The sequence below is a fragment of the Ceratina calcarata genome, unplaced genomic scaffold, assembly GCF_001652005.2.
Source record: "Ceratina calcarata isolate Rehan_Ccalc_2016 unplaced genomic scaffold, ASM165200v1 scaffold363.2, whole genome shotgun sequence".
NCBI classification, from domain to species: Eukaryota; Metazoa; Arthropoda; class Insecta; order Hymenoptera; family Apidae; genus Ceratina; species Ceratina calcarata.
Genome location: NW_017159356.1, coordinates 498,828 through 513,355, shown reverse-complemented (window position 1 = coordinate 513,355; position 14,528 = coordinate 498,828). Strand labels below are relative to the sequence as shown.

Below are 14,528 nucleotides of genomic sequence, written 5' to 3'. Positions count from 1 at the left end.
AAAACAATTCCTAATAGATAATGTGAAATTGCAACTGGTCCATGAGTAATAAAAAATATAAATGCATAGTTTTGAATTGGTATAAACGACTCACCGAAACGAGGCTGAATCTCCCTGATGTCGATCATCTTTACAGCGATGGCAACTCGAACAAGGCACTGGAATGATAATACAAAAGTTAATTAGGTTAAATACATGATTGCCACTCGGTACCGATTAAATTTAATCACGAACGATATTGTTAATATTCTGCAGGTGATTGATACGATTATGCAGCAACCTACGTGTCGTTTACAATGGACGTCTACGTAATTAATATTGTCAGCTTGACAAAAGAAATTCTTTTTACGATCTACGTCGAACAGGGATAATGAAAGACACAATTCACCATTCGATCAAACTTTCAATCACTGGCAGTCGCTAAATTCTTTATGCAAATACATTATATCGTTAATAATTTCTCGGAATGACCCCGTGTTTATTTTCAGATATCGATAACGCCTCGCTTCATCGTGAGAACATTTCGAACAGAATATCGATTTCTTATGAAAGTGATATAAACGCAGTCGACAGCAAAACGATTGCGAACGATTAATGATCGTTAGATATTTCTCTTAATGAAATTCGAGGCTAATCGATTTATAAATAATATATAACCCTTCTGTGTACACTCTGACCGCTATGTAAAATGTTATGAAAAAATTCGCATACTTTCACGTGAAATATTATATCAGCATTGTTCATGCACCTTGCTTATTGTCCAGAAGCATGCAACAATTCTCTAGACTACCTTTTAATGCGTTGCTCATCGCAGTTATACAACCTAACGATATTGTAACTCACGTTCCATAAAATTATGCTTTTCCGATTATGGACAATCGCCTTTTATTACATTTAACGATACACACATGTCTATTGCTATTTAAGTAACGAATACGGAACGTAACGATCATTATTTGCTTCTACAAATCCATTATGGTTAATGAATTGTATCAATCATAATCTCATTTCCCGAAATTTCTAATAATACTGCACAATGGCTTCCAATTCCATACAATTACTAACAGGATTAATAGGATAGAAAATTGGTGCATACCTTAAACGTATTTCGATGTGTTTATCCCAACTGCGATATACTGATAGCTCGTCTTCACGCCGTCTTCCTTAAATCGAAGTCCAACTGAAACATAAAAAATGAAATCTAATGATTAATACGTTTTGTTAAACCGGCGAGACGGTTAAAACGCCCGGCTTCGACAAAATAATGCATACATACATATATGCGTATTTCGACCATGTTCGTCTTATGATTTTGATGATAATAATGATTAGCATACACTTTAACTTCAGTTTTTACTTATTTATGCTCGCAGAAAGCACTCACCCCGAAATTGCTACTAACTACGCAGTTTGTTCGAAGAATTTCCAAATGGACGCTGTCCACGATTCACATTTGTTTTAGTTATTATAAAAGTTCATTGATACGCGACTACAGTGCAACACGCGCCATCTGCCGGCGGGATTAGTAACCAGATTCATGCACGAAGTCACGTAATTCGTTTTCATATTTACCACGAGCAGTTTATGACAGAAGAAACAAAAAAGGCGCTTAATTAGTCAGCGAGATATTAAAAATATTGTTTTACAGTGTTTCAATAGTGTTGATAGTGCGATCAGTGCGGTTATTGAATAGTGTCCTCTGTTTTCTAATATACTTGTACCGGTTAGTGCTATTTATTCATATTTCATATCCTGTTAATGCAAAACGTAATTGCGTAGCGCAAAATTTTGCAAAAATAACCTCAATTTTTACCGGCTTGCAGGAGCGTCTGTTGGAGACCAGTTTTAGAAGGAAATAAATGTTGACAGCAGGACGTTGCAGTTAAGAGTGAGTACAAATATTTAAGTAATTTTATTGATAGTATATTATATGTATATGTTTTCATATCTTACGAAAATCGTAAGTGCATTTCGATATATGTATAAGTATTTGATGATATTTCTGCTTGTGATTGAAATACCAAACTGTCGAGAACGTTTTCGTTCATTATTAAGGATATTGCGGTATGTTCTCATTACATACACACGTTGTACACGTTCTCTATTTCTAACACTCATCGAGGAAGCGTATAAAGCGCTAAATAAACATCGAGAAATATTAAGACCTCCTTCCGAGAGCTGTTTCTTTCAATATAACGGCTACTAGCTTCCTTCCGAGTTTGTAAAGCTCCCTGGTATAACAAGAACCGGTGACGTTTCTGAATAATTCCTTGAAACTGCGCGGAATGGTAGCCGACCATTAAAAGCTAAGACGCGAAAGACGTTTTACCCGGATAAATATTTGAAACGTTCCCTGACAGTCTTGAGAGGTTCATTACGCGGGATTACATGCCTCATATCGAGGACTTAGAAGTCTCCTTTCGCGCGAGGAAGACGTGATCACCAGTCTTTACAGACTGATTCGGGCCGCAGGAAATTAGTTCGCCGAGCTTTTCATTCTTGCATTCTCAATACCCTGCCTCGCGTAATCACTCCGCCTCCGCTAAATGGCCTTTTTCCAAAATGAACGTCCTCCATTCGAGGCCGTTTCGGTTTATTACGGCCACTACGATGATATGCTTTCGGAATATGAATACCTCCAGGAACTCTTAAATCAAAGTTTCTTCATTGTTCCTTGAACTTAGAATATTGGGTTCGCCGCTACAGTTAAAAAGGTCCTACTAAAATCTTTTATGCGCTTCGATCTAATGAGTAATTTCTATTTATGGAGTAATTACTATGAAACTGGTGCAATATTCGAGGAGAATCTGTTATTGAAAGTTATTTTAACTTGTAGCAAAATCGAAGCTCTTACCCGATTAAACGTGAATGAATGAACGTTTCAAAACGTAAACGAGTCTATAATTTTCCATAAGTATATAATAACAGTAACAGTAACGAATAAAAGAACTGTGTAAATTGTTAAAACAATATTATCGATTCTATTTTTCTGTATACATTGAAGGTTTCTGTCTTAAGTCTATTTATAGATTTTTTAATCTTGCAATTTCGATTTTATAGTACATACGTAATAAGATCTGTTGAATAAATTTTTCCACTCTCACCGCCTGTTACGTGGTGTTCGAATTCGGCTCGGCTAATATTAGCATCGACTAAGAACGCTATAGGACAACACTATACTCGGGGTAATAGGCGTTTAAGGCTTAATGTATGCATTGAAAACTATTAGGTATTCAAATACTCGGATTGCGTTACGTTACACTATAATATCCGACTTCCTCCGATGCATCCACGAAATTGCCACCATTATCCTTATTATATTTTATTTATTAGCCACGCTGGCCTTAATCCATCCTAAATGGTATCGATGCAGACAATCGTGTACCGTGATCTTTACGACTGCGCACAAGCTGACCTCTTTAACGTATCGCTTTATCTTCCGTATGTACTTAAAGCTTGAACCGATGATTCCTAATTTCAATCGATTGAGACTGAAATCGAAAACGTTTCAACATTTTATTTCTTAACTGAGGGATCGTAAAGAAGCTGGAAGAATGTTATTTGATACGTCTGTCTACGATCTTCGTAAAGAATCGTCTAAGTCCAAATTCCAATAAACAAGTTACGTACATCATCAGGAGCGAAGTACCTCGCCATCGGATGATAGATTTCATTTACGGAGAACAAAGTAGTATCCACTGTCATTATCGAATCTTCATCGAACACGTGCCTCGCCGATGATTTTAATTAACAGCCGCGGTACGTGTCTCGGGGCTCGCACTCTAATACGAAGGTCGCTGATTGTTGGCGAGGCCTTCGAAGAGGTCCGATTCGATTCGCTGTTACAAAACTCGTTACACGACGGGCCCGGTGCACCGAGGCTTCTTACAAGACAGTGGCCGTGCTCGGCCGCTGAAGAAGGCGTCTCGCTTCATTAGCGATAAGCCCTTTTTCCCTTTTCATTGCCATACCGACGAGTTTTTCATCGGCCAGCTCGTTTTTGACTTCACCCGCGTGGCGACTCTCCTTCACGCGCATTCCTCGTTGATCGTTTCAAACCAGGTGCGGTACTGTCATTAAGGATAAATCATATCCGAGGGATGTACGCTCGGATATTCCCGATGACTGTAATGCGCTCGCTCGATCTCGTTACTTAAAACCTTTCCATAATTCCGTGCTGCGTTCACCTCGAGGGTCATTTAAGGACCGCTGCAAATTCGAACCGCTGCGCCGTTTTCTGTGGCTTATTTTCTTTAAAAAGGATTTTCTGCATCGTCTGAGAGCATGGCCTATTTGATAGCTCAGTTCGAGTGGAAACATTGGAAATTAAGAAGGCCCATTTTCTTCTTACGTACTGCAATTCATTTTTTTTCGTTCATCGGTTCTTCTCGGATTTATCATTGAATGTTTAAAACAATTTTATTCAACGTATCGAATCCTGGAGTAGCAGGTAAAATTTAAACAAAGGAGTGGTGTCTATCGGGTTAAGTGTGTCGAATGGTGTCGGAGCGAGTCAAACGAAGCCAGCCTCCGTTCTGTCCGGCAATTAATTTCGCGGAGGTTTCGGGCCTCGGGTAGGGATCGGCGAGGGGATTCCTGAAACCGAGAACCGATATCGGATCTGGCCCTTTTCTCGGAGCCGCTCTTTTCCGCCCGATGCCGATCTAATTAATAACGGATCGGCGCCTGATCCTTTGCCCCCTGTCCAAGAACTCCTTCCAGTTTCACGAGCGGAACCTCTGACTCCGCGCAAAGGGAGGGAGATAAAGTGAGGGAGAGAGAGAGAGAGAGAGAGAGAGAGAGAGAGAAAGCACAGAGAGGTCCCGTTCGGACGGACGGCCCCGGTTCGATTTAAATTGAAACGTTCGGAAACAAAGGAACGGAGAGAGCGCGAAATTAAACAACCTGCAATATCTCGGGGTTGAGTATGCCACCCCACAAAGGCGCGTTCACACCCGATTAGGCACAAGGTCCACATGCTACGGAGAGTGGCAGTGCCCGGGGTGTTCGCCCGGATCTGTCTATCGGTAACGCAGGAATGTCTAATAACGAAGCGTGGCTTTCGCTCTTTCTGCATCGGAACTCGCTCGAATTCGTTGAAAGAGGTGTAGGGATCGGTGGCGTGCCTGAAAGTTCTACGATAAAAGTGCTGGTCTTCGAGTTTCGCGGTATTCGCGCGGACAGCAGTCGTAAATGAGGGTGCGAACATGAATTATTTGCAATTTAGATGAACTTTCGGCGCAGGCTGCATACGAGAAAATGAATAGGTTGCTCCGTTAAGGAATTAGGTATACAAGCAGGAAACGGGCAATTAGACTGTTTAATGGTTGTACTATAATGGTGAAACAAACATCTGTCAAGGCGTGTCCGTTGCCGCGGTAATTACTGCCTAATTCCATTCATTATTCGACGTACCGAGGCTGAGTGAGCACCGAACCGTGCACGGTTTCTACAGATTTCAATGTAATTAGTGGCTCGAACCGAGCCGGTGATAGATATCTTTGAAACCGACGCGATTTGTATTTATAAATTCCATTGTCTCTGTTCCGCGAGCTGCGCGAAAACCGAAAACAGATCGCATACCGTCCATCAGTCGTCTGGACGGGAGCGACGCGAATGGACCAGGGAAAAATTAAAGTTAACTTCGCAATCAATCTCGGAAAGCGCGTCGCTACTCCGCGGAGCTTTGTGCAAAGAAAGTCGTTTCGAGGGAGAGGGGCGAGGGAAACCGAGCGAGGGTCGGAGAATGAAAGGAACCGGTGGAGTGGGCGAGATTCCTGGGCAGAGAGGGTGGGCAGAGTTTTTAATCCGGCAAGCCGCCCCCGTATAATCGTTCCGTTTTTAAATTAAAGAAATAAAGGAAAAGATCCTCGGCGCTGAAAAGCTAGAGGCGACGGCGGAACTCATTTGCACTTAAAAAAATGACGAGCCATAAAACTAACACCTGAAGAACGCGGTAGAATTAACGACGGTGAGAAGAGAGCGAGTGAGACCGAGGGAGAAGAGGAGAATGAGTAAATACGTGAGCTGACGAAGGAATTTCGAGAGAGGGGCGGCCGTTAATAAATGAACGCTTGCTTTATCGGCCGGAAACGATTCTGATCCCGACCATTTTCTCGTTTAAATCTTTAACGCTGTACCCGTCAGCTTCCTTAATCGGATTTTTAATTGGTGCGATTTGCGCTACATTAAACCTCTCCCACTTCTCGCCGCCACCTCTTGTCCCGCACCTATTTATTTTTATTATTGTGCCCCGTGGATTCTTTTAGCCTGAGGTTTCTCCCTTCTATAAATTCTCATTAGACTCATTTCCTCCCTTGCCCGTAGATTCGTTGTTTCCCATGCAGATTTCATTCATTTGCTATTTGATTTCGTACACGAGTATAACATTCTCATTCTGGGTAGAGAAATGAATCATAAAATTATATTTTAAAATGAGGAGACTATAAATCTTTCGTTTTCGCAAATCCAAATATACGCGGGAAGTTTTATAGAAGAAAGAGTCTCGGCGGATTAGGAAACGCGATGGAAATCGGTAGCGCGTAACTCCCATTCTCGTCGCTGGGCGACGAAATATCGCCGGAACATTGACGGTAGTAATAATCGCAATAATCACAATCGCGTCGGGGCGCGAGCCAATTTGAATATGAATCCAAGTGCGAACAATGTCATCGGGAGGGTGGGCGGTCGCGGGGGGTTGCCGGCCGGCCAGGGCAGGGTTTATACGTGCCGTATCTCCCCCATGGATCGGCTCCTGCCCGGTACTTGCTAACTGTTCGGGACTGTTAGTTAGTTAACTGGCCCGCCGCGATGACAGTCACGTACCAGAGAGAGCATTCGAATCCGGAACTCTCATCAGAATCAGCGCTCGCTACGTTTAACCCGATAATTAAACTCGCCGCCGCCACCCTCTTGGCTCATTCCATCGGGAAACCGTGACCCCCTTCCTCCCCGGAACCACCTTCCTACCCCCATCTCCGACTCTCCATCCCGCCCGTTTCGACGAGGGAAATCGTGCGGTCCCGGAATTTGCATTCGCAGATTTCGTTTTCATCGTCGAACGTGTTCGCGCCTCTAATCCGGATTATTTTCTACGGATAGCTACTCTCTCTTCCTCTCTCTCTCTCTCTCACTCTCTCTCTCTGATGCTCTCGCTTCGCGTCACTTGTGATTCATTATATTCCCGGTCCCGCAGGGGGTTGCGACAGGGTTACACGGTGTCGATTATTCTCTGATTACGGCTGCATTAAGCTGAGTTACGCGATCGTGTGAAATTACCTCGCAACGGGGCACGGGATGATTAAAAGTTTTCACGTCATGAATGACATTACCAATAATACCTTATCCTTTTTACGGTCTGGTCTCAGTTTTAATTGAACGGCCGGTGCAACTCGTTCGGTTTTAGAACTGATTAAATGACAATTTGTATTGAATTAAATGTCGTTCATAAATCATGTGAAATGAAAATTGGCGTAAGTACGGTCGTTCGTTTAAGTAGCAGGTACCCCCGTACACGACGATTCATAAATTTCAATCTTCGAAATTGCGGCAAAGTCGAAGTTTGTCGTTTCATGTCGGGCAACCGCGCCACTTGAAGAAATAACAGACGAGTAAAGTTATTTAAAACAGTTTGCACTTGTTCACGGTTAAAGGCAATCATCGTAGTTTTAATAGGAGTTTAGAGAGGGTATCTTCCTCGAGCCGGCGAACACAAAAAGCTAGGTAGTCTACCACCACGCGAGAAGCGAGCCAGCGTTATCCCCATAAAAAGGGGGTCGCGTGGCTGAGAAACATTCGCGAATCGGATGGTTAGGCATCGCTAGGCAGTGGCGATAGTGGTGACTGGCCCCAACAATTACATCCGAATAAAAGCAAATAAAAACCACCCCCGACGGGGGGAACCAAGACAGGGGCGGGAGGGGGGGTGAAAAGTCGTCTGAGCAGGATAGATGCGATTCACCGCCGCTGAGGGGAGTCGAACGGACGGGGGGGTAAAAACAAGGCTAGACCAAAATAATGGTTTGATCCGCCGTGAGAGATAGTTGCCAGGGGTAATGGAAAAGAAAACGTTTAAAAATAGAACTTTAGGCGGCTGATTCGACTGCGATTCCGTGACTACTCCCATCGTTACGATATAGGTTCACATGCTTTATTACGTATTGTGTCCTTTACGTGTTCCTGCTTCGTTCCATTTCATTCGTATTTCGAGTAATGGGTTACTTCTTACTCTTACAATAGGAATACAATTCGAAAATATAATAAATAAAACAATACAAATTTATCTGTGCTTTATGAAAATCTTAGCTACGAATTTTGAAGAAATGCATAAAACGAAATGGGTAGAAGGTATATCGACAATGGTTGGTGAACAGTGAACGCGTTGAGAAACAAGCCTCGGGTAGAGAGAGAGAAATCGAGGTAGTTTAATCAAATTCTCCAAGGCAATTACGGATCATAAAACAAGTCATGGGCATCGAGGCGAGTAATGATAAGCGAGCTACGGATAAAGCACAGTTGACTACATCTGTTGGTGAGCGAAGAAACTAACCGATGGCCAGGCACCCTTCGTCCAGCCAATCAGGGGGTTGCTCGCCCTGGACCGTTTCTTCGTAGCTATCATTTTTTCTTTTTCTTCCCGAGGAAACCGGCTGAATATAGTTGGGGGCGAATAGGAACGGGGGGGAGGAGAGACCGTGGCCGTGGAGAGATGGTTTAAGCGAGCACGAGTGATAGAGGGAGAGAGAGAGAGAGAGAGACACGGGGAGTATAGCTAACGTAGCGGAGGCTAGTTAGTATGCATAGTGCGGGAGTTGGCTGGGAATGAAACGTCAACCCAAGACTCGTCATGCTGGCCTCGTGCTTTCGTCCTTTCCAACGACTTTCGTCGTCTCTACGGCTCCTCCGTTTCTATCCCTGCTCGATCGAGCCACCTACCTACCTACCTACCTACCTACGTACCTACATCCCTACCCTTTGCATCCGCTTTATCCACAACGACATCAGCACCGTCGCGATTATTCGAATTGCACGGTTTACCTTAAAAGCGGAAACTCCGCTGCATTCCAAAATATTCGCTTCGCGTCACTAACATAAAGCTAATAAAGGATTCCACGTATACATACGTACATACACGTTCGCATCCTTGCATATTTCACAATTTCATATATATTTCAAACAAGCGAAGAAATACATTTGTTCGTTTGTTGAACTTTACAAGACTTTTAGTACTTGTAATCTGATTCTATCGATTTTTATCGCATTAACGCGTTGCGCTGTTGATTGACAGTATCGTGCGTAGGAGAAATATTCGATGCATAGTAAGCGTTATCATCGTCGAGAGCGTAATCGGCTTTTCAGAGTTCACAGTGGCAGCAATTGCGATGAGAGATCCTCATCAATTGTGAAAGGGTTAGAAGGCCTCGCGAAGACGAGGGTCCCTGTGATCACTTGGCAGGATCACCATTACGTTAGTACGCCAATTAGGGATGGGAACTCGGGATGGGGGGGGGGGGGTGAGAATGGCCCGCGGCTCCGGAAAGGGGTAAAGAACATCGCGATCCTAGAGCCGCGAGGCACGCCGGGATCACGCATCAGAGGATAGAATCGCTTCAGTTAGTTGGTTAACAATGCTAATAATAACTAAGGGAGGCGCCGGGGCAGAGATGAACCCTTTTACGTTTCCCATACCAACCCTGTTCATTTTGCTGGACTATGAGAAAATATATTGTTCTTAACTTATACTATTACAATACTCTTTTAAGAATTAGTTTATCGTTTTAATTAAATGTTGACGAGGTTTTAAGAAGTACTTAACACCAAAAAGACAATCTCGTAAAACAATTTCTTAAATCCCACAATGCAAGGTACTCATCCGAAAAAACAGCATTTATTACGAGAAAACATAAAGCATAACACAGGGGATCACCCTCCTCGCCTTTGTCACCAGGAGTCAAAGGGTTGTCCGCGTTCCACGAATGCTTCCGCCTCCGGAGTCCGCGAAAGGGGTTGATTCTTGGTCCCCAATTAAACCTCATTCATGCCGAGCTAATTATCATCCCCGCGGGTTATGCAAGGGACACGGGGGTAGGTACGCGCGTATCGCGCCTAATTCGGCCAATCAGTACCCAGCGGGTCGGGTCGTTAGTCGCTTGTTTCGGGTATAATGGCCGAGCTCGCGCTGCGAACCGCATTACGATCGCGCATGATTTTACACAGTTTCGGCTCCATTGTGCCCGCCGTAATCACGTGATTTCGTTAGCGATCCTCGTTGTTCATTCCGCGCGCCGCGTTTCTGCGCCGAAATTCCGTCTAATTTGCCATTGTGCGAACTGTTTTCGCGAAACGAGCCGATTAAGCGAAATTTCCAGGCTTGATTACCACGAGATAACTTCATTTCATATCAAAACGTGTGCAGAATTGATTCTCTGCCTTTTATCATTGTTAAAACGACGGTAGTCGGGGAGCATCGATCTCTTTAACGCAGAAGCCCGTGGAAAGTCTCATAATTTTCACGGAAAGGGGGCGATTTGCACACAAACGGTAATCCTCTCGGTGGTCTCCTTATGAATCACCTTTTAAGCCCGGCGAGAGTGCGCTCGCACGCCTAAAGAAGATCTCCTAGTACATCGGACTGTCCTTTCGGACACCCGAGGACTGATCTAGATGAGTGTTAGGCGGCAGGGGACATCGAGCCGGAGTAGCAGGTGAAGGAACGGCGGCGCGGCACGGCGGGTGAGGGGACCAAGATAAATTCAAATCCAGGACTCAGAAGTCCCGAACCGCAAATCACGTTCGGTCTCCTATATACATCGGGGATCATCTCTCTTCGACGCTGACCAACCCCTTACACGGTTACATCCGTAGCTGTCATCCCCTTACTTATCCAATGTCGGCCAGAAGACGACGCGACCGGGGTCCGAGACTCGATTTCAAAAGACAGGCCGAGATCTATCGCCACCCCCTCGTCCGCATTCAAATTCTGCAATGACGTATCATCGTGAATAAAATGGTCCTCGTCTAGGGACGAGGGGCTTCCTTTCTGAATCGTTGAATTACTTTTATTTCGAATCCTCTGCGAATGAGATACACACTGGAATTGAACAATACTGAAAATACAGACACGTTTCGTTACACAATAAATACTGCTACATCTTCGTAACGCTACAAATCAGCAAAGGCAAGCTAAATTATATGATATTTTACTTCACATACGTTTCGACCGATGCATTTCATTGAAAGTACATGAATCATTTAAATATTCATGTCTCGTAGATGTATTACACTGAAATAAAAATTCATGAATACTTTAAACGCTCGTGTCTTCTACACGCTACGTATGGACAAGCGATACCCTGCGTACGCGAAAAAAAAAGGCGACGGGGAGAAAGATCGTGCATACGTCACGACGAATTCGGAATAAACAAATGTGACAAACCGGAATGGAAAATAACTCGGCTGACGCAGATGGTCCTTGCTCGGGCCGCGCGTACCTACATGCGTGTCGTGTGCAAGCGAATATGAAAGTAACGAACGAGCGCAGTAACAGGTGCGTCGGGCCTTTCGGTCCCGGAAAAGGATAAGACTGAAAAGAATTTCTCCCACCGGAAGCGATACCGAAATTATTCCGTGTACCGTTACGCGCGATGTCACGCGAGCTTCGTCTTGTTCGACGGCGAGGCAAAAAAGCGCGGAAAAAGAGGGACAGAAATTAAAGTCGGCGAAGAAAGTGTTGGGAGGAACAATTCGTTCGGGAATACGCTCTCGGCTAGTGAGGAACTGGAGGCAGAAGCGTGGCGCATAAAAATAAAGACCGCGGAATAAATATTGCATGTTTCTGCTACTTTAAACGGTAACGGATCACCCCGTGTATAAACAGAGAGGTAGGCATGCAGATGCAGAAATCCATATAGAACGCCGCGGCGGCGGGGCGACGGGGGATACAATATTTAGAGAGCACGGGAATCGAACGTTCGCGCCGTGCCATCAATATACATGATCTATACACCATTTCGTTTAACCGTGTACACGTACGCAGTTATCTCGCGTGTGTTCTGCTCCTCGGCAACGGTCTGCGTGCACGCACACCTGGATCTAAGGATACACACGTATGGACGCACATGCGCTCACGGTATCCGCGGTTACCAGAGCTACGCGAAGCTCCAGACGGAAACTGCCCTCCTCTCTCGCTCGCGCGCGCCACCCTCGCCACCCTATTTCCAGAGGGCCGAATTTGCATACATACGACGTCACACACGGCCCGGCTTTAATATCTCCGGCCACGGCTGGAAATTAAGTCCCGAGCCGATGCGCGCCGGAACAATTGCACTAGCAAACGCTGCCATGTTTCGCGAACGCGTTTCGCTTCCGCTGTTTCACGGCCGTAAACGCAACTGCTAGAGCGATCGTCGCTGGCTGATAGGCCACGGGAAATATTGTGGTTATCAAGCGTCCTTTGGCTTCGCACGATTTATTTGATAACCTTCATAATTTCACAGACATTGTCAGTATTCATGTACGCTTTCCGCTTAAATATTGCATCGAATAATAAGATAAAATTGTCTATCGATGACGTATGTCGAGAGTTGGGCTTGTGACACGGTTGGCACGATACGATAAAGAAATCGTAATCACCAGGAGAATTGTTAATGAACTCTGAACCGATCAATTTAGATTCTGGAATGCCGTACGTATGACCGTGGCATTCTTTCCCTGACGCGTATCCGTGCCACGATCACGGAGTACTCGGTGATCTCATCGTGGATACCGATCGTCCGTACCCTTTGATGAACGATTTAGATATCAACATTGGTTCTCAGTGCGCGGGAAGATTGATTATCGCCACGGCTAATAACCTCACGGTCAAAGAGAAGACGTCGGTAGGAACCTGTCCGAGCGTTTAATCGCGTAACACACATGACTTTCCTTCGGTTATTAAGTCGCCACGCGGTGTTGAAAATAAAAAAAGAGAAAGAGAGAGAGAGAGAGAGAGAAAGATGTACGCATTAATACATCATCCGATCGAGCGATTGATCAAAAATTCAGTGACCGGTATATACCGCATCGGGACTCAGGTACGATTAGCAATGAGATTTCTAGACCAGCGGACCAATATTTCTTGGTATTCCTTTCACGTATTCCCGGCGAGTCCGTAAATCCTGTCGCCACTCACCGCGTCCTCGGTTCCACTCGGCGAGATCCTAAATACCAGGACAACGAAGAGGAGACCGCGGATCTCCAGCTGGGCCTCCGAAGGATCCCTTCGACCCGTGCGCCACACACGCGTAAATACCAGTGATACGTGTGTAGAGGAGTGTATCCACGCATATATAGGAGACGTTCCGGTGAACGTATAGGAGGCACACACGGGGCTCGAATGGCTACCATCACTCGCTTTATAATTCGCATATTCCTTTCCCCTCGCGCGCCCTCTTTCCCTTATCTTTCGTCGGGATCTACCGAGGGCCAAGGAGAATCCTCCTCGTCCTCCTCCTCTCCCAACCCCTCTCTTCCACGAACGGTTCCTCTATCTTCCACCTCCGCGTCTTTCACCTTTCGGCCTCTCCTCCCTATCGACGTGTACACATCGTCGCGCGCTGCCCGTTGTTTCTAATAGACGATTTGAATTTTGGAATATATTTCGGCTCCCGGTTCCTCCACGAGCTGCTCCGCTTTGTCCACGGCACGATCCGATTCCCTCCCGTGTTCTACCTCCCGTGTTCGCTCCCTCTTTCGGCTCCCTGACCCTCTCTCTTGGTGCCACGGTCACGTTATTATCTACCGTGCCGCTGCCGATGGAGACTGTCATCGTCTTTTCGGTGCCCCAGCAACGGAACGGGCCAGGGGACTCGTGGTAGGGAATGATTTTGAAATATTTGTCGCCAGGCATAAATTTGGTGGCGGCGCGGCGGTCTTGCATACTTAAATATGGACCGGAACCCCTTTCTCTCTCTCTCTCTCTCTTTTCTTCGCCGTTTCTTTTTCATCATCCTCTTCTTGGTCTTGTTGCTTTACTCCGCATCCACAGCTCGTGCTCGAAGCTCCTGCTGACTCTTACCTCACCGCTTCTCTCCTTCCTCGTTTTTCCTCCTCCTCTCCTACGTCGTCTTCTTCTTTTCGGGTCCCGACCTCCATTGTCTTCGGAGCGCTAATAAACTATCCTCGGGGCCACCCCGTGCAGATACCCATTGTCGTTATTATTGTTCCTGCCCGCGAGTACGAGGAACGAATCGGGCAAGATTTCGCCTGGCGCGCTCGTGCATTATGGAGTTTGAAATTCTCGATTGGCTGACGATCGATCCGACTTCTCTGATCGATAGACAATCCTCTAAACAGTTTCATTGGAATTAAAATATTTATAATATCTATTCAACACTGTTTGTATTTATTAGTGTTACTTAAGGATATATTGGCTATAAAGTCAATCCCAAAAGTTTATGCACTTTAGAAACGCATTTTTTAAAAAGAAATCAGACGTCGGAAGAACATTGCTAATAATAAACAACAAAAAAAAAATTTTTTATTTTTCCGAG

General features: G+C 45.1%; 1 protein-coding gene across 2 annotated transcripts in view; it reads right to left on the bottom strand.

Moving 5' to 3' along the window:
* LOC108625523 (uncharacterized) overlaps positions 1–1,448 on the bottom strand; it is a 132,812-nt gene extending 131,364 nt beyond the window's left edge. The window contains exons 1-3 of one of the 2 annotated variants that reach the window (XM_026814028.1): positions 1,385–1,448; positions 1,097–1,180; positions 95–158 (exon numbers count right to left, since the gene is read on the bottom strand). In XM_026814028.1, coding sequence (XP_026669829.1) covers positions 95–128 — 34 coding nt within the window. In that variant the 5' untranslated portion in view covers positions 129–158; positions 1,097–1,180; positions 1,385–1,448. Of the gene's footprint in view, positions 1–94; positions 159–1,096; positions 1,181–1,276 lie in introns of both variants that reach the window. The other variant, XM_026814027.1, reaches the window with a different exon arrangement.
* Positions 1,449–14,528: the final 13,080 nt, after the last annotated feature.